This window comes from Panthera tigris, chromosome X (assembly GCF_018350195.1).
Source record: "Panthera tigris isolate Pti1 chromosome X, P.tigris_Pti1_mat1.1, whole genome shotgun sequence".
In the NCBI taxonomy this organism is placed as follows: domain Eukaryota; kingdom Metazoa; phylum Chordata; class Mammalia; order Carnivora; family Felidae; genus Panthera; species Panthera tigris.
This window is the reverse complement of record NC_056677.1, coordinates 51,948,240-51,968,647: the sequence shown is the minus strand read 5'-3', so window position 1 is coordinate 51,968,647 and position 20,408 is coordinate 51,948,240. Positions and strand designations below refer to the sequence as shown.

At 38.6% G+C, this 20,408-nt stretch overlaps 1 protein-coding gene across 2 annotated transcripts in view; it reads left to right on the top strand.

Moving 5' to 3' along the window:
- Positions 1 to 17,891, top strand: part of ZC4H2 (zinc finger C4H2-type containing) — a 29,995-nt gene extending 12,104 nt beyond the window's left edge. The window contains exons 2-5 of one of the 2 annotated variants that reach the window (XM_007088316.2): positions 9,486 to 9,657; positions 11,225 to 11,397; positions 12,242 to 12,404; positions 16,405 to 17,887. In XM_007088316.2, coding sequence (XP_007088378.2) covers positions 9,486 to 9,657; positions 11,225 to 11,397; positions 12,242 to 12,404; positions 16,405 to 16,518 — 622 coding nt within the window. In that variant the 3' untranslated portion in view covers positions 16,519 to 17,887. Of the gene's footprint in view, positions 1 to 9,485; positions 9,658 to 11,224; positions 11,398 to 12,241; positions 12,405 to 16,404 lie in introns of both variants that reach the window. The other variant, XM_007088317.2, reaches the window with a different exon arrangement.
- The last annotated feature ends 2,517 nt before the right edge of the window (positions 17,892 to 20,408 follow it).

The following is a 20,408-nucleotide window of genomic DNA, read 5'->3' as shown; positions in this document are numbered from 1 at the left end:
CCCCACTCTTGTGTGCATGCACTTTCTCTCAAAAATAAAGAAATGAATTGAAATATAAAAAATAAACAGAACCTTGTGAATACCCAGTTTGTTCTTCCCAGTTCCTGGCACTTATGAATTCTTAATAAATGTTGACTGAATTAACCAAATCCTCCCCACCTGTGGTAATGTTTTTCTTTCTCTTAGGCTACTGAAATTACATTCAATACCCTAAACTTACTACATATTTGCATTCATTTTGTCACTCCAAATGTAATTTCTGAGCCCTGCTTATGGTGAAAGCAGTGTTATAGATGATGTGGGATTTACAGAGAGAACTATAGAATTGTGCCAGTCTCTAGAAGGCTCTTGTATGTATATTATCTGGATTTTAAATTGCTTCATATGTAAGTCTGTACACATAGAGGACCCAGAGGACCATAGCTCTGTGGTCTTGGGCTAGTTCTATTCCCAGTCTGGACATTTGTTTCTTCATGTCTGAAACGAAGAGGATGGATTTGATTGGTAGCTTTGAAATAATGTTCTGAGGAGCCCTGGGAGTTCCAGAAAGGTATATCAAGGGTTACTCTAATACAGTCAGGCAGAGTTGGATTTGAAGAAAGAATAAGGACTCTGGGGGTCCCACTTCCACTTCAACCATAACAGTTACATTTTGTTCTATTTTCTGTATTGGATCACAATTACTTTATTTGAAGGAAGGGATCTTCTCCTCAGTCACCCACAGGATCCAGCACAATGTTGGAGTAAATGGTATTTACTTAATAAACTTTCTTTGTCCACTTGATTGATAGAAAATTTAAAGAGAAGGAGCTAGCATGATGCTCACTCTAGATTTGAGAAAGGGAGGACATTTTACTTAAATTTGATCTTAAGCTCAAACTACCCAGTTACTAGACAGAGCATGGAAGGTTGGTCACTAGATACTAAGCCCGAAGAGCATAGTAAAGGCAGTTGACCACAAGGGTAATGTCTCCATTTTGGTTTTCATCATTAACCCCCTCCCTAGTCTTCCTGGGTACTTCAGTTGACCAACTTCATTAAAAATCTAAGAGACTCTTAAAAACAGAACAAACTGAAGGTTGATGGGGGTGGGAGGGAGGGGAGGGTGGGTGATGGGTATTGAGGAGAACACCTGTTGGGATGAGCACTGGATGTTGTATAGAAACCAATTTGACAATAAATTTCATATTAAAAAAAATCTATTTTCCTACACACAAGCCTTTTGACGATTCATTTATTTTCCAAGAGAAACAGGGACAGAGGAATAGAAAGACCTTAGAATTTCAGTTCTGACAGTGTTGTAAGTTTAGATTTAATTCTAGGTGTGTTAAGAATCCATTGGAGGATATATGTTCAACAGCTCTATTGAGTTGCAATTTATATACTGTAGAAAACATCCATTATAAGTGAACAATTCAATAGCTTTTAGTAAATTTGCAATTATACAACTATCATCACAATACAATTTTAGAACATTTCCATCACCCCATAAAGAACCCTTATGCCCAATATCAGTTGACTTCCATTCCCACCCACAGCCCCAGGCAACCAGGAATGTACTTCCTGTCTTTATAGATTTGCATTTTCAGGACATTGCATAAATCTTAGCATATTGTTTCTGAGGTTCACACACACTGTATCATATGCTACTGTTTCCTTTTTTATTGACAAATGGTTTTTCATTGTATGGATACACCACATTTTGTTTATTCACTGACATATTAATAAACATTTTGGTTGTGTCCACCTTTCAGTTTCTAGGAATAATGTTTCTCTGAACAGGATCGTATAAGTCTTTACATGGAAATATGTTTTGTTTTTAAATTTTTATTCAAATTCCAGTCAGTAAACATAAAGTATATAACATTAGTTTTAGGTGTACAATATTCAGCACTTCATACAATATTCAGCACTTGATACAACCAGTGCTCATCACAAGTGCACTCTTTATCCCCATCACTTATTGAACCCACCCCCCGCCCCACCTGCCTCCCCTCTGGTAACCATCAGGTTGGCCTCTATGGTTGAGTCTCTCTCTCTCTCTCTCTCTCTCTCTCTATATATATATATATATATATTTTTTTTTTTTTTGTAGTTTCAAGTTTTTATTAAACTTCCAATTACTTCACATATACTCTAATATTAGTCTCAGGTGTAGGATTTAGAGATTCATCACTTACAACACTCATTGCTCATCACAACTGCCCTCCTTAATACCCATCACACATTTAACACATCCTCCGTCCACTTCATCTCCAGCAACCCTCAGATTGTTCTTTATAGTTAAGAGTAGTAGGTTTTACAGATTTCCTCTCTTTCCCCCCTATATTCATGTTTCCTGTGTTGTTAGTTTTAGCCATTCTGACAATGTGAAGTGATATCTCATTGCAGTTTTGATTCATGTTTCCCTGATGATGAGTGATGTTCAGCATCTTTTCATATGTCTATTGGACATCTGAATGTCTTCATGGGAAAAATGTCTCTTCATGTCTTCTGCCCATTTGTTAACTGGGTTATTTGTTTTGTGTGTTTAGTTTGATAAGTTTGTTATAGATTTTGGATAGTAACTCTTTATCAGATATGCCATTTGAAAGTATCTTTTCCCATTCAGAAGGTTGCCTTTTAGTTTTTTGATTGTTTTCTTCACTGTGCAGTTTTTTTTATGTTTTATTATTTTTATTTCAATTTAAAAAAAATCCTAGTTAGTTAAAATATATGGTAAAATTGGTTTCAGGTGTAGATTTAGTGGTTCACAGCCAACATATCAGCCAGTACTCATCAAAATAAGTGCCCTCCTTAATGCCCATCACCCACTTAGCCTATCTTCCACCCACTTCTCTCCATAAGCCCGCAGTTTGTTCTCTATATTTAAAAGTCTCTTATAATTTCCTTCCCTTCCTTTTTTCCCCTTCCCCCATGTTCATCTGTTTTGTTTCTTAAATTCTGCATGTGAGGGAAATAATATGGTATTTGTCTTTCTCTGGCTGGCTTATTTTGCATAGCATAATACGCTGATTATTACATAATTACATAAATACATAATTAGCATAATAAAGCTAGAGCTTCATCCATGTCCTTGCTAATGGCAAAATTTCATTTCTTTTTATGGCTGAGTAATATTCTAGTGTGTGTGTGTGTGTGTGTGTGTGTGTACATACACACCACTCTTTATCCATTCATCACTCAATGGACATTTGGGCTCTTTCCATAGGTTGGGTATTGTTGATAATTCTGCTATAAACATTGGGTGTGCATGTGTCCCTTAAAATCTGTGTTTTTTTATCCTTTGGGTCAATATAATAATTTCTGGGTCATAGGGTAGTTCTATTTTTAACTTTTTAAGGAACCTTCGTATTGTTTTCCAGAGTGGCTTCACCACTTTGCATTCAGACCAAGAGTATAAGAGTGTTCCCCATTCTCCTTATCCTCACCAATATCTGTTGCTTCCTGTGTTGTTAATTTTATCATTCTGAAAGGTGTGAAGTGATATCTCATCGTGGTTTTGATTTGTATTTCCCTGATGATGAGTGATATCGAGCATCTTTTCATTTGTCTGTAAGCTGTTTGTATGTCTTCTTGGGAAAAATGTCTATGTCTTCTGCCCATTTCTTTTTTAAAAACTTTTATTTGTTTACTTATTTTGAAGGGAGAGGGGCAGAGAGAGAAGTAGAGTGAAAGTATCTCAAGCAGACTCTGTAATGACTGCACAGAGCCTGGCACGAAGCTTGATCCCATGAACCTTGAGATCATGACTTCAGCCGAAATCAAAAGTCACATGCTTATCCAACTAACACTCCCAGGCACCCTGTGTTCTGCCATTTCTTAACTGGATTACTTGTTTTTTTGGGTATGGACTTTGATAAGATTTTTTTATGCTTTTGGATACTAACTCTTTATCAGACATGTCATTTGCACATATTTTCTTCCATTCCATAAGTCATCTTTTAGTTTCATTGATTGTTTCCTTCCCTGAGCAGAAGCTTTTTATCTTGATGAAGTCCCAATAGTTCATTTTTACTTTTGTTCCCCTTGCCTTTGGAGATGTGTCTAGTAAGAAGTTGCTGCAGCCAAAATCAAAGAGGTTGCTGTCTATGTTTTCCTCTAGGATTTTGATTGTTTCCTGTCTCACATTTAGGTCTTTCATCTATTTTGAATTTATTTTTATGTTTGGTATAAGAAAGTGGTCCAGTTTCATTCTTCTGCATGTGGCTGTCCAGTTTTCCCAAAATTTATTGAAGAAACTGTTTTTCTCCCCATTGGATGTTCTTTCCTGCTTTTTCAAAGATTAGTTGACCATTTGGTTGTGTGTCCATTTCTGGGTTTTCTATTCTGTTCGTTGATCTATGTGTCTTTTTTTGTGCCAGTACCGTATTGTCTTGATGACTACAACTTTGTAATATAGCTTCAGGTCCTTAATTATGATGTCTACAGCTTTGTTTTCCTTCCTTTTCAGGATCACGTTTGCTCTTTGAGGTCTTTCGTGGTTACATACAAATTTAGGGTTGTTTGTTCTAGCTCTGTGAAAAATGCTGGTGGTATTTTGGTAGGGATTGCATTAAATGTGTAGATTGCTTCGGGTAGTATAGACATTTTAACAGTGTTTCTTCCTCTAATTCATGAACATGAATATTTTTCCAAATATTTGTGCTCTTTTCAATTTCTTTCATAAGTGTTCTAAAGATTCGGAGTAAAGATCTTTTACCTCTTTGGTTATGTTTACTCCTAGGTATTTTATGGATTTTGGTGCAATTGTAAATGGAATCAGTTCCTTGATTTCTTTTTCTACTGTTTCATTATTGATGTATAGAAATTCAATAGATTTTTGTTTGTTTATTTTGCATCCTGCAACTTTACTGAATTCGTGTATCAGTTCTAACACTTTACTGGGGGAAAAGTGTTCTTTCAGCTTTTCTACATATATTAGCATGTTACCTGCAAATATTGAAAGTTTGACTTCTTCCTTGCCAATATGAATGCCTTTCATGTCTTTCTGTTGTCTAATGCTGAGGCTAGGACTTTCAGTGCTAAGTTAAATCACAATGGTAAGAATGGGCATCCCTGTCTTATTCCTGACTGTAGAGGAGAAGTTCACAGTTTTTACCCATTGAGGATGATATCACCTGTGGATATTTCATATATGGCCTTTATGATGTTCATTTATGTTCCCTCTATCCCTACTTTGTTGAGGGCTTTTATTAAAAAAAAATGGATACTGGACTTTGTCAAATGCATTTTCTGCATCTATTGAGAAAATCGTATGGTTATTTAAAAAATTTCTTTTATTTTAGAGATAAAGGGAAAGAAAGAGCACACAAGCAGGAGACAGGGGCAGGGGAGGGAGAGAGACAGAGAGAGAGACAGAGAGAGAGAGAGAGAGAGAGAGAGAGAAAGAATCCCAAGTAGGCTCCATGCTTAGTGTGGAGCCCAACATGGTGCTTGATCCCATGACCCTGAGATCACGACCTGAGCTGAAATCAAGATTCAGACACTCAATGGACTGAGCCACCCGGGTTCCCCAAGAATCATATGGTTCTTATCCTTTATTTTATTAATGTGGTGTATCAGATTCCTTGATTTGCAAATACTGAACCACCATTGCAGCCCAGGAATAAATCCTACTTTATTGTGGTGAATAATTCTTGATTGTGGTGTTTTGTTTGATTTCCTATTATCTTGTTGAGAATTTTTACATTCACCTTCATGAAGGATATTAGCATATAATTCTCCATTTTAATGGAGTATTTTCTTTTGGAATCAAGGCATTGCTGCCTTCATAGAATAAGTTTGCAAGATTTCATTCCATTTTTATTTTTGGAACAGTTTGAGAAGAATAAGTAGTAACTCTTCTTCAAATGTGTTGGAGAATTCTCCTGTGACGCCATCTGGCCCTGGAATTTTGTTTGTTGGGAGTTTTTTGATTACTCATTCAATTTTCTTGCTGGTTATAGGACTGTTCAAGTTTTATATTTCTTCCTGTTTCAGTGTTGGTACTTTATATGTTTCAAGTATTTTATCCATTTCTTCCACATTGTCCAATTTGTTGGCACACGTTTTTTGCATAGTGTTCTTTTATAATTGTTTGTATTTCTGTGGTATTGTCAACTCTCCTCTCTCATTCATGATTTTATTTATTTGGGTCCTTTCTCTTTTCTTTTTGATAGGTCTGACTGGGGGTTTATCAATTTTATTATTATTTTTTTTAAAGAACCAACTCCTGATTTTATTGTTGTGTTATGTTTTTTCTTGTTTCTATATTATTAATTTCTATCTAATCTTTATTATTTCCCTTCTGCTGGCTTCAGGTTTCATTTGTTGTTCTTTTTTAGCTCCTTTTGGTGTAAGTTCAGGTTGTGTAATTGACATTTTTCTTTACTTATTGAAATAGGCCTGTATTGCTATATACTTTCCTCTTATGATTGCTTTTGCTGCATTCCAAAGATGTGGATCGTCATGTTTTCATTATCATTTGTTTCCATGTATTTTTTTTATTTCTTCTTTAATTTTCTGGTTGACCCATTTAATTGACATTTATTTGTTTTCTTTCCACATGTGTGTGTGTGGGGGGGTTAAGTTTCATAGTGTTGTGGTCTGAAAATATGTAATGATATGATCTCGATCTTTTTGTACTTGTTGAGGCCTGATTTGTGACCTAGTATGTGATCTATACTGAGAAGTGCCCCCATGTGCACTTCACAAGAAAGTATTCTGCTGCTAATTCCATCTGGTTCAATGTGTCATTCATAGTTTCCTTGCTGATTTTCTGCTTATATGATCTGTCCATTGATGTAAGTGGGATCTCAAAATGCCCTACTACGATTGTATTATTATCATTGGGTTCCATTATGTTTGTTATTAATTATTTTATATATTTGGGTTCCTCCAAGTTGGGGACATATCTGTTTACAATTTTTTAGATTTTCTTGTTAGACCCCTTCATTATGATATAGTGTCCTTCTTCATCTCTTACAGTCTTTTGTTTAAAAGGTAGTTTGTCTAATATAAGTATGGGTATTCAGCTTTCTTTTGATGTCCATTAGCATGATAAATATTTCTCCATCCCCCCACTTTCAATCTGCAGACATTTTTAGGTTTAAGATGAATCTCCAGTAGGCAGCATGTAGATAGATCTTTCTCTTTTTTTATTCATTTTGACACCCATTCTTTATATGTGTGTATATATATATATATATATATATATATATATATAATTTATTGTCAAATTAGCTAACATACAGTGTATATGGTGTCCTCTTGATTTTGGGGGTAGATTCCCATGAATCAACATTTACATACAACACCCAGTGCTCATCCCAACAAGTGTCCTCAATACCCATCACCTATTCTTGTTTATTCATGTTTATTTTTGAGAGAGAGAGAGAGAGCGAGCATTGGAAGGACAGAGAGAGAGGGGGGGACAGAGGATCCAAAGCATGCTCTGAGCTGATAGCAGTGAGCCCAATGTGGGGCTCGAACTTACGAACCATGTGATCATGTCCTTAGCCAAAGTTGGACACTCAATGAACTGAGGCACCCAGGCACCCCAACACCCATTCTTTTGAATGGACTATTTAGTACATTTATATTCTGAGTAAATGTTGATAGTTATGAATTTAGTGCCATCTTAATGCTTGTTGTCTTTATTTCCAGAGATTTTCTCATTTCCTTTCTAGTCTTTTTCCCAAAGAGTCCCCTTTAATATTCCTTGCAGGGTTGTTTTAATGGTCAAAGTCCTTCAGGTTTTGTTTGTCTGGGAAACTCTTTACCTCTCTTTCTATTCTGAATGATAAGCTTGCTAGATAGGGTATTCTTGGCTGTAGATTTTTTCTACTCAGCATATTGAGTATATCATTCCACTTCATTCTGCCCTGCCATTTCTGTGGAGAGATCTGATGATGCTAACTGTATTTGTCTTCCCTTGTAAGTTAGGATTTTTTTTTCTCGATGATTTAGGATTTTTTTCTTTATTTGTATATTTGGCAAATTTAACTACAATATCCCTGGTGTTTCCCTGCTTTTCTTGATTTTGGTGGGAGTTCTTTGAGCTTCTTGGTTTTGGTAGTCTGTTTCCTCCCTCAGATTAGAAAATTTTTCAGCTATAATTTCCTCAAATAAACCTTCTGCTCTCTTTTCCCTCTCTTCTTCTTCTGGGACTCCTATGACACAAATGCTATTATATTTCATGGAGTCACTGATTTCCCAAGTATACTTTCATGATCCAAGAGTTTTCTTTCCCTCTTTTGATCAGCTTCATTATTTTCCATTATTCTATCTTCTCTTTCACTTATTTTTCCTCTACTTCTTCCATCTTTGTGTTCATTGCATCAGTCCATTTTGCATTTCAGCTATTGTATTTTTCACTTTGGCCTGAATGATTTTAAGCTCTTATGTCCCTGAGATAAGGGACTCCTTCGTGTCTTCTGTGCTTTTTTCAAGCCCAGCTAGTGATGGATAACAACTAGGAAGTACCTCAGAACCAGAGAGTAGAGAGCCAGGGGAAGGACAAAAGTGTGCTGCAGAGGGGCCTCCTTCCATTTTGTGCACGTATATTTTGAAAAATGCAATCTGAGTGCATATGCATTTTATTGAGTATCATATCTTCAGTACTTTTCATGTCACAAGTCTTCATAATGATTCATTTTAATGGCTTCTAAATATTACAATTTTGCCCATAGTCCATAATGAACAGTCTTGTGTATTAACCTTTTGTTTTCTTTAATTATTTCCTTAGAATAAATTCACAAGGGTGGGATTACTTAACCAGAGAGTATACAATTGGGATTTAACAACCAATAACAGGTTTTATATTTTTTAGGAAAAGAAATGAGCTATAGTTCTTCTAGTCCTCTTCCTCTTCTGGAACTGAGTAGTTGACCCTGTAGAGCTGTGCTTTCCAATTAGCCACATGTGTGGTTTAAATTAAAGATAAATTAATCAAAATTAAATAAAATTCAAAATTCAGTTCATCAGTTGCACTACCAACATTTCAAGTACCCAGTAGCTACACATGCCTGGTGGCTAGTGTATTGGAAAGCATAGAGACAGAACATTTCCATCATTGTACAAAAGTTAATGGACAGTGCTCCTTTAAGAATGTCTCAAAAGGTCATTGTTGGCATTTTGAGTGGGAATTATTTGTGGTATGGGACTTTACTGTGCTTTGAGAGGCTGTTTAGCATCTTTGACCCATGTTCACTACATGCCAGTAGTGTTCTCTCTTGGATCAGTCTAATAACAAAAAGTCTTCCACATTTACAAATGTCCCACAGTAGAATAAAACTATCCCCTTTGAGACCCACGGAACTTCTATCTTAGAATAGAGAATCTCCTAACTTTTTGTGGCTGGCTTTAGGTTGGCTATGCCTGGAGAAAGAAAAGCTTAGAAAGGTGGCTTAGAAAAATAACCCTGGTTCAGGGCCTAACTGCACTCTATTCCCATTTTTCTCCCTTTTCCTACTGGTCTGTTTCTTGCTTTTTGGTAATTGCAGGAACAAGACCCTGCAGATGGAGAAGATCAAGGCACGTTTGAAGGCTGAGTTTGAGGCCCTTGAATCAGAGGAGAGGCACCTGAAGGAATACAAGCAAGAGATGGACCTGTTGCTACAGGAGAAGATGGCCCATGTGGAGGAACTCCGACTGATCCATGCTGATATCAATGTGGTATGTAGCTGATGGCCAGAAGCCTACCTCTAGGCCCTCTGAGAAATAGACAGTAGTGAGTACCATGGCCTCTTGTGATGTGGCTTTGGCCAACCAACTTGGGAGAGTAGGCATCAGGCTGTAGTGGAATGGAAGAATCCAGGAGTTCTGAGATCTAGTCTTGGCTCTGTCACTGATTGTATATCACTGGACAAGTCCCTTTTTCTGCTAGGCCCTATTTTCCTTCTCTTTACTATGACAGGGAGTCAGTCACCTCTAATGTCTCTTTCAGCACTGATGTGCTCTCATTCTGGGAGTTGAGAGTTAGCCTTAGGGTAAAGCAGAGCAGACAACTGCCTCTTGGGTCTAGCTCAAAGGGCTCCAAGGCTTCCAAGTAGGCTAAACAAATAATATCTGCCAGCCTACTAAAGTGAGGCTCCCTCATTAGAGTCTCTCTTTTGGAGATACTTGGAACATGGAGAATAAACTGTCAGCTAAGGTGATAAGTTTCCCACTTTTTGGAGTTATTCAAATATGGTCTGAATGATCACCTGTCTGAGCTGCAGTATTGATATTCCTGCACCAGGAGGAAAATTGGAGGTGCTGACTTATAATGTCCTTTCTAATCCTTAGAGCTTATGACAATAAAAAGTATTTTTTAATTACATTTGAAGGAGTTAAGTTTCTATTCTTGGGAAACTCATTTTTATGACAATACTTATTTCCTGATATTGCCAAGCCAAAGACCTTAAAGGAAATATAGATGTGACTTAGACAGTAGTAATGGTATTTTCTGTGTCACAAGATCACAGGATTCCAGGGTCTTATGAGGAGTTGGCATTTCTGCTGCCAGCTAACCAAGGATACAAAGTCAATTCAGTTAAGAAAATATTAGCTGGGGCTTAGAATCTAACCCAGTGGATCTCAAACTTATACATCAAAGTCACATGGAAGAGGCTCTTAAAACATAGATTATTGGACTCCACACCAGAATTTCTGATTTTATATGTCTGGGGTGGTGTCTGAGAATTTGGATTCCTAATGAGTTCTCAGGTGGTGCTAATGCTGCTGATTTGGTGACCACATTTTGAAAACCACTGATCTAAGAGAAAAGCCAGTAGCCTGGGAAGCAGAAGTCCTGAATTTTTGTCTAGGTTTTGCCCCTGAGAAGTATTTCTCTGAGGAAGTTTTTTTTTTCTTCCTGAGTCTCAATTATCTGATCTCTAAAATATTGGTGGGGCAGACTAAATGAGCTCTAAGGTCCATTCTAGCTTTAAGGTGCTATATTTGAATAATAACTACCATTAATTGACCCTTTACTCTGTGGTAGTCCCTGTACTTAAAGCTTATATGCACTCAATCACTGAATTTTCCTAAGATTATATGAGGTAGGAACTATTATTATCACCATTATACAGATGAAAAAAACTGAGGCTTGAAGAGAGTCACATAGACTACATGGTGAATTAAGGACACGACTATAGATTGGCCTGGCTCTGGAGCCTGTGCTATTTTATCCACTCAGCTATAGACCCTTGTGGAGAATGTTGGTGTCTTTTCTTGGTACCTACCTCACTCTATGTTTCAGATGGAAAACACCATCAAACAATCTGAGAATGACCTAAACAAGCTGCTAGAGTCTACACGGCGGCTGCATGATGAGTATAAGCCACTGAAGGAACATGTGGATGCCCTGCGCATGACTCTAGGCCTGCAGAGGCTCCCTGACCTATGTGAAGAGGAGGAGAAGCTGTCCTTGGAGTAAGCTGCTTGCTCCCTGTCCTTGCAACATACACACACACAGCACATACATACTGACACACACATGTAGCGGCACATATACAAACATAAAATCTGGTTTAAAAGTCATGGTACCCAGTCCTAGCCCCAGGACTGTCAGTGGTTGACTCATTGTATGACCTTGGGCAAGTCTCTGTGCACCAAAACAAGGACAATTAGACTAGTATTTCTAGGTGGCTTTTAAAATTCTTTGTGTAATTTTGGTAACATGTGACTGTGTCTGTGACTCTTTGTGTGTGTGTGTGTGTGTGTGTGACTCTTACAAGGTTACTTCCCAAGTCAAGGTCCAGAAGGGATGTCTAGAAACCTTTGAAAATATAGAAGGCTGGGCTTTCATGGTCTCTAGGGGCTAGCCTTGGAACTTCTGTTTAAGACCCAGAATTAAGAACTACACTCACCTTACAGAGATAGTTCAGTTCAGTAGAAGGAAGCAGACTTCCATATGGTAGAGCAGGCTGCCTGTGGATGTTGTGAGCTTCTTACTCTGAAAAGCATGTCAGCATAGGCCTGAGGATACTTAATGGGAATATTGCAAAGGTACATGGGGTAAACAATAGGCAAATGTCTTTTAAGGACTTTGCTAGCCCTGGGATTCTTGATTTTCTGGGTCTATCAGAGCCAGAGAGCAGAAGGATTACCCTTCCCAGCAGACAATGAGCCAGGTACCCAAGGGGAACCTTGTGCTGGGGAGGGTGTAGGAACTTTCTATACTGAGCCATACTGGTTCTGTGGCATGGAGTCTCTAAGAGGGGCAAGGTTCTCCTTGCTTTCAGAATGATCCAGCTAATGTCTTTCATCTCCAAAGTTACTTTGAGAAGCAGAAAGCAGAGTGGCAGACGGAGCCTCAGGAGCCCCCCATCCCTGAGTCCCTGGCCGCTGCAGCCGCTGCTGCCCAACAACTCCAGGTGGCTAGAAAGCAGGACACTCGGCAGACAGCCACCTTCAGGCAACAGCCCCCACCTATGAAAGTAAGTGAGCTGGGAAAGGGTTGTGGAGGAAGAAAGGTGTCTTCAAGCAACCTCATGGGAGGCTGGGATGGGGGCTTTGGAATTACCTATTTGGTGCCTTCCTAAAACAGCCTTTGCTTAGGACACAGAAGAAGGGGTGTTTTATATGTGCTGTAGCAGACCAGCTGTTTTTTTTTTTTCTTTCAAGATTTTATTTAAATTTAAGTTAGTTAACATATAATGTAGTATTTGTTTTAGGAGTAGAATTTAGTGATTCATCACGTGCATGTAACTCCCAGTCCTCATCATAACAAGAGCCCTCCTTAATTCCCATCACTCATTTAGCCCATCCCCCACCCACTTCCCTTCCAGCAACCTTCAGTTTGTTCTCTGTATTTAAGAATCTCTTATGGTTTGTATCCTTCCTCTCTGGTTTTATCTTATTTTATTTCATTCTTTTCCCCTATGTTTATCTGTTGTGTTTCTTAAATTCCACATATGAGTGAAATCATATGGTATTTGTCTTTCTCTCACTGACCTATATTGCTTAGCATAACACACTTGTTCCATCCATGTTGTTGCAAGTGGCAAGATTTCATACTTTGTGATGACTGAGTAATGTTCCATTGTATATATATACTACATCTTCTTTATCCATTCAGCAGTCGATGGACATTTTGGCTCTTTCCACAATTTGCCTATTGTTGATAATGCTGCTACAAACATTGCGGTGCATGCACCCCTTTGAATCAGTATTTTTGTAACCTTGGGGTAAATACCTAGTAGTGCAATTGCTGGATCATCAGGTAGTTTATCCCTGATGAATATGGATGCAAAAATTCTCAGTAAGATGCTAGCAAATCAAATTCAACAGCATATAAAACGAATTATTCACCATGATCAAGTGGGATTCATTCCTGGGCTGTGGGGCTGGTTCAACATTCACAAATCAATCAATGTGATACATCACATTAATAAAAGAAAAGATAAGAACCAAATGATCCTGTCAATCGATGCAGAAAAAGCAATTGAAAAAATTCAGCATTCTTTCTTAATAAAAACCCTCGAGAAACTTGGGATAGAAGGAACATACTTAAACATCATAAAAGCCATTTATGAAAAGCACACAGCTAATATCATCCTCAATGGGAAAAAACTGAGAATTTTCCCCCTGAGATCAGGAACACGACAGGGATGTCCACTCTCACCGCTGTTGTTTCACATAGTGTTGCAAGTTGTAGCATCAGCAGACAACAAAAGGAAATCAAAGGCATCAAAATTGACAAAGATGAAGTCAAGCTTTCACTTTTTGCAGATGACATGATATTATACATGGAAAACCCAATAGGCTCCACCAAAAGTCTGCTAGAACTGATACATGAATTCAGCAAAGTCGCAGAATACAAAATTAATGTACAGAAATCAGTTGCGTTCTTATACACTAATAATGAAACAACAGAAAGACAAATAAAGAAACTGATCCCATTCACAATTGCACCAAGAAGCATAAAATACCTAGGAATAAACCTAACCAAAGATGTAAAAGATCTGTATGCTGAAAACTATGGAAAGTTCATGAAGGAAATTGAAGAAGATACAAAGAAATGGAAAAACATTCCGTGCTCATGGATTGGAAGAATAAATATTGTTAAAATGTCAATACTACCCGGGGCGCCTGGGTGGCTCAGTTGGTTGAGCGTCCAACTTCAGCTCAGGTCACGATCTCGTGGTCTGTGAGTTCGAGCCCCGCGTCGGGCTCTGGGCTGATGGCTCAGAGCCTGGAGCCTGCTTCCAATTCTGTGTCTCCCTCTCTCTCTGCTCCTCCCCCATTCATGCTCTGTCTCTCTCTCTATCTCAAAAATAAACGTTAAAAAAAATTAAAAATAAATAAATAAATAAATAAATAAATAAATAAAATGTCAATACTACCCAAAGCAATCTACACATTCAATGCAATCCCAATCAAAATAGCACCAGCATTCTTCTCGAAGCTAGAACAAGCAATCCTAAAATTTGTATGGAACCACAAAAGACCCTGAATAGCCTAAGTAGTATTGATGAAGAAGATCAAAGTGGGAGGCATCACAATCCCAGACGTTAGCCTCTACTACAAAGCTGTAATCATTAAGACAGCATGGTATTGGCACAAAAACAGACACATAGATCAATGGAATAGAATAGAGACTCCAGAACTGGACCCACAAAAGTATGACCAACTATTTTTAACTTTTTTTAATTCAAATTAGTTAACATACAGTGTAGTCTTGGCTTCAGGAGTAGAACCCAGTGATTCATCTCTTACATATGACACCCAGTGCTTATCCCAACAAGTGACCTCCTTAATGCCTATCATCCATTTAACCCATCCCACCATCCACCTCACCTGCAGCAACCCTCAGTTTGTGCTCTGTATTTAACAATCTCTTATTGTTTGCCTCCCTCTCTGTTTTTATCTTATTTTTCCTTCCTTTCTCCTATGTTCATCTGTTGAGTTTCTCAAATTCCACCTATGAGTTAAATCTTATGATATTTGTCTTTCTCTGACTGACTCATTTCACTTAGCATACTACCCTTTACTTCCATCCACATTATTGCAAATGACAAGATTTCATTCTTTTTCATTGTTGAGTAGTATTCCTATATATATATATATATATATATATATATATATATAAACACACACGCACACATCTTTATCCATTCATCAGTCAATGGACATTTGGGCTCTTTCCATAATTTGCCTATTGTTGATAGTGCTGCTATAAACATTGGGGTCCATGCACCCCTTTGAATCTGCATTTTTGTATCCTTTGGGTAAATTCCTAGTAGTGTAATTGCTGAGTCATAGGGTAGTTCTGTTTTTCATTTTTTTTGAGGAAGCCCCATACTGTTTTCCAGAGTGGCTGCACCAGTTTCCATTCACATCAACAGTGCAAAAATGGTTGCCCTTTCTCTGCATCCTTGTCAACATCTGTGGTTTCCTAAGTTGTTAATTTTAGCCATTCTGACAGGTGTGATCTTATTGTGGTTTTGATTTGTATTTCTCTGAAGATGATTAGTGTTGAGCATTTGTTCATGTGGCATACCAGCTGATTTTATAGCCTCACATTCCCAGAGGGGCTACAATGCAGGGAGATTGACAGGCTCTGCCAAAGCATAATTTTTAAAAAGTTAGAAACAAAATTTGTGCAAATATATAGTGAGCATGTGTTGTTAATGAGGAATTCAACAGGATTACAAAGCCGGTTCAAAAAGCATTTAAGAAACACACATATATAGTAAAGGAATGAAAGGAATGCTGAAATAAGTTTGGAAAATTAAATACAGGACTGGTTGATGAACTATAACCTTTAATTATCTTTCCTTTGGAACAGAAATAATCTGCATCTCTACTGGGCAAAAACTATTTGTTGCTTATTGCCATAAATCACAGAGTTGGGCCCTGATCAATAGTAAATAATCAAATAAAGGAACATTCTCCTAGAGCAGGGGTCAGCAAACTAGAACCCACAGGCCAAGTCTGATTTGCTCCCAGTTTTTGTAAATAAAGTTTTACTGGCGCACATGTATGCTTGTTTGTTTATGTATTCTCTGTAGCTTCTTTCATGTATAACAGTTATAGTTGAGTAGTTTTAACTACCACCATGTGACCTAAAAAGTCTAAAATATTTATTCTCTTGGCGTTTGTAGAGAAAGTTTACTAATATGTGTCTTAGAGAATTGAATAATCCTTGACACAGCCTGTTGGTCCATGCTTTAACATAATATTAAATGGATATATAATTCTCACTTTGTGTTATTTCCCAACTTTGGATATTTTTCCTCAGTACCCTTCTTTGACCCTCCTTCCTTTATAGCCCTTACATCTGTTACATCTGGCACCGATCTACTTGAGTCTCAGTCATTGATTACTACTCCTTTCTGTTGGAAAATCACAACTGCTTTCTGGGGATCAGAAGCCTGAACTATAAGCTAAAAGAATCTGATTACTAACTTTCTTTGTCCTGTGTCCTTTCACTAGGCCTGCTTGTCATGTCATCAGCAAATTCATCGGAATGCACCTATATGTCCTCTGTGCAAAGCCAAGAGTCGGTCCCGGAACCCCAAAAAGCCAAAACGGAAGCAGGATGAATGAAGAGATGGAGAATACATAGAGCTCTGCTGCTCATAACCCTTCCCCTTGGCCAGAGTGATTAATGTCCTGATTTGAGACCACCCTCCCCTACCTCTGCCAAGTTTCCTATTTAACGTGATGGAAGCACAACCGCTCTCACCTTGCTCTTATTTCTTTTTTCTCTTGGAGTTTCTGATTTAAGAAGGTGCTAATGACAGTGTGTCCGATGATCCCTTCTCTCCCATCCACATTTCAACCCTTGCCCTTGTTTGAAGTTGAGGGAAGGACAGAAAGCCCAGATGTGATTCTCTGCCTCTTATGTCTGACGCCTGGGGCCTAAGGGCTGAGGGTTGGAGGAGGCCCTTCCTTCAGGTAAAGGCTCCAGTGTGCCCTCTCCTTGTACTTTTGCCTTAGGCTCTGAAGGGACAATAGTCTTCTTGCAGGACTTTCCAGTATCTTTGGTGTATATTTCTCCCCCACTGCCACCCTCATCTCATCTCATCTAATCAAAGTCCAGAAGTAACTTGGACAAGGCCTCCTTTTGGAGTTCTCTCTCACCCTAGTCTCCCAGATATACTAAAGTTCTCAGGTACCAGGCTGTGTGTCTAGAGATTCTGAGACTTATGGGTTTTTCTCCCATAACCTTAGCTTTTCAAATCAGTGGCAGAAGTTCCCCACGGTGAAATTAGGGAGCCACACCCACTCCACAAGTCCTTTATAACTTGCTGCCTAAATCGTTGGGCTCTAATGTAGGAGCTGCCTTATGTTGAGAGGGACCCTATGCTGACATCTGTGTTGCCAAATGTTCAAAAACATTTTGAACAAAACCATTTTTGTTCAAAACTATTATTCTGGCACTTACATAGTGATATATATGAGAATCAAGTGAGTGATAACCATTTTACACAGAAAAGAGGGTGGGACTTCCATCCATCCATCCCTCTCTTGGGTCTGCCCTCTTCTGTAAGGAGGCCTCAGCTCAGGTCAACTGCTGGCCACCCCTTTCCTATAGATTCTCCAGGTGGCCTTCCCTTACAAAAGAAAAAGCACTAGGCTCCCCAGGCCCTGTATCTCTCCTCTTTACCAAAATCAGATGTCTAGTCAAGTTATTCTTATACTTAAAGACAGAGATGGGAGTTGGCTGAGTGAGAAAGTTTTAACTCCAATCTCAGTCCCTGGCTGGGGAAAGGGGGATATTTTCTTCCTTCTTTAACTGTAGTTTTAAGTTGCTGGTGTTCATGTGTTCATAATATAAAAAGTTCCTCTGCTCTTTGAAAGTAGAGTGTTATGTCTGTACGAATTCTTTTAAATAAACATTTGTTCATTGGAGTGAATGCTGACTGAATGCTTCTAAGTACCAAGTAATATAAAATACGTGCCTTTTCCCGTTCTGAGCAGCTCTTCTTCCCTTTCATTCTCTCCACCCTATAAATAAGGAAACTGAATAAACCACTGCACAATAATTTACCCTATTATTATAATTTCCATTTATTCTCTACCCACTCTGTGCCAGGTCTCTATGCAAGATGCTGTATGTACATAATTGTATTTGATTTTCAAAACAATCTTTCTAATTTTAATGTTTTTTTTTTGAGAGAGAGAGAGAAGGAGGAAGTGGGGGAGGGGTAGAAGGAAAGGGAGAGAGAGAATCTTAAGCAGGCTCCACACCCAGTGCACAGAGCGTAATGCAGTGATCTATCTCACAACCCTGAGATAATGAGCTGAGCTGAAATCAAGAGCCAGATGCTTAACTCACTGAGCCATCCAGGTGCCCAAAAATGTTTCAAGCTAAGTACTTTTATTACCATTTTCCAAAAAATAAACCAAAGTTCAGACAAGTTAAATAACTTGTCCTGAGTTAAACAGCTGGTAAGAGAAATTTTAAGATGTGAACCCAGATTTGGTTCTAGAGCCCGTTTTCCCCTACTTTTTCTCTATAATTATTATTTTTTCTTTAAACCTTTCTCCCTTTGGGGATGGTTTGATGATAGGAGTAGTTGAAATAACTCTAAACTAGAAAATAGGGCCTAGGAATCCAGTAACTGATACAGGAATACAAAGGCCTCCTTCCATATAGGGATACAATAGGGAACAACAGTGAAAAATCATCTAGTTTCAGAGCTCCCCATAGGGTGGACTAAGGTTTCCATTAACACTGTGTTACAGTTAGGGGTGCCTGGGTGGTGCAGTTAAGCGTCTGACTCTTGATCTTGCCTTGGCTCAGGTCATGATCTCACTGTGAGTTCAAGCCCCACATCGGGCCCTGTACTGATGGATGCGGAACCTGCTTAGGATTATGTCTCTCCTTCCCTCTGACCCTCCCCTGCTTGTGCTCTCTTTCTCTCTCAAAATAAATAAACTTAAAAAATAAAGAAAAGACTTTCAGCTCAACAGCTCCCTCTGTTCAACACTGCTTCCTCTAATGCTTCTCTTCTACAAGTGTTGATCCCAAGGGTTCCATAATTAACATCTTGTACATTAAACTGTCCTAGTGTTTCCCAGTAACCAAGTAGCTGACAAAAATTTCTCTGTGCCTCAGTGTCCTCTCCTGGAAAATGGGTAAAATAATAGTACCCACTTCCAGGACTATTGTAAACAATGCTATGTACATAGTAAGCACTCAATACGTGTTAATTTCCTTCAGGTAGATTGAATGACTAGTCAAAAGAAATACTGTTTGTCAAACCTAACATTACTTCCTTACCCAAGATTTTTTTCACCTACAGGCCTGCTTTTGAGGTGTCCCAGGCTCATTGTGGGCAAAAAGAGCACACTGAGCTATGTGACTTTGAGTATAACCTGTATAGGCCTCAGTAGGTCCCTGGAAGTATATGAGGAGTGGTTATTGCTCTGCATCCTTGACACACCGGAGTTCAGATTTGTCAATTATAAAATTCAGTTGTAGCGCCACTAGGTCAGTCATTTCCCAGGGACACTTCTGAATGGGAAGGGAACAGTCACGTGTTGAGCACCTACACCTGCTAGCCACTGGTTGGGGTGCTACTACCTCATTTAGTTTTTCTGGTTTATTTATTGTGAAACGAATTGCCTCAAAACTTAGTGGCTTAAAACAACCATTACTCATGATCTTCAGTTTGAGCAAGACTTTCAGGGAATAGCTTATTTCTATTCCATGTGGTGTTGACTCAAACAGCTTGGCTAGGGCTGGAGGATCCAAGATGTCAGCACTCTTGATCTGGCAACTCAGCTGGGGTGGCTGAAAGAGCTATGGGCTGTCTGGGCTTCCCAACTCCTTTGTTAGTATTTTATCCTCTATGGCCTCTATTCCAAGTTGAGTAGTCAGACATTTTTAACCTGGAAGCAGCTTCCAAAAAGGTAAAAAAACAGAGCTTCAAGGCCTTTTGTGGCATAAGACCAGAAATGATACAGCAACACTGCTGCTGTACTCTACTGGTCTAAGCAAGCCCAGCTGAGCTAACACAGGAAGCCCAGGTTTAAAGAGTGAGGAAAAGGGACTCCATATCCTGATGGGAAGGACTGCATGCATGTCAGAGATAGGAGGAATTATTGGCCATATTTACACACAATCTACCACATCTTCCAGCAACAACCTTGCAAGGAAGGTGTGATGTCTGTCCACTTTATAGATGATAAAACTGTGGCTCAAAATGGTAAAGTAATTGCCCAACAACTAGGAAAAAGGCAGAACCAGAGGCCAGACCTAGGTCCATCTGCCTCTGAAGCCTGTGTTCCTTCTGCCTAAGTGCAGTGCTGCAAGTCCAAGACCTGCTTAAAGGAGAATGAATAAGGGAAGAGAAGGAATAAAAATACAGTGAAAGAAGAAGATAATGGAGATTAAAGAGAGAGAAAAGATGGAGGAGAATAAAGGAAGTTAGTTGTTATATTGGTAAAATCCTTTACAATGAAAGCACCTGTTTCAACATTCTCAT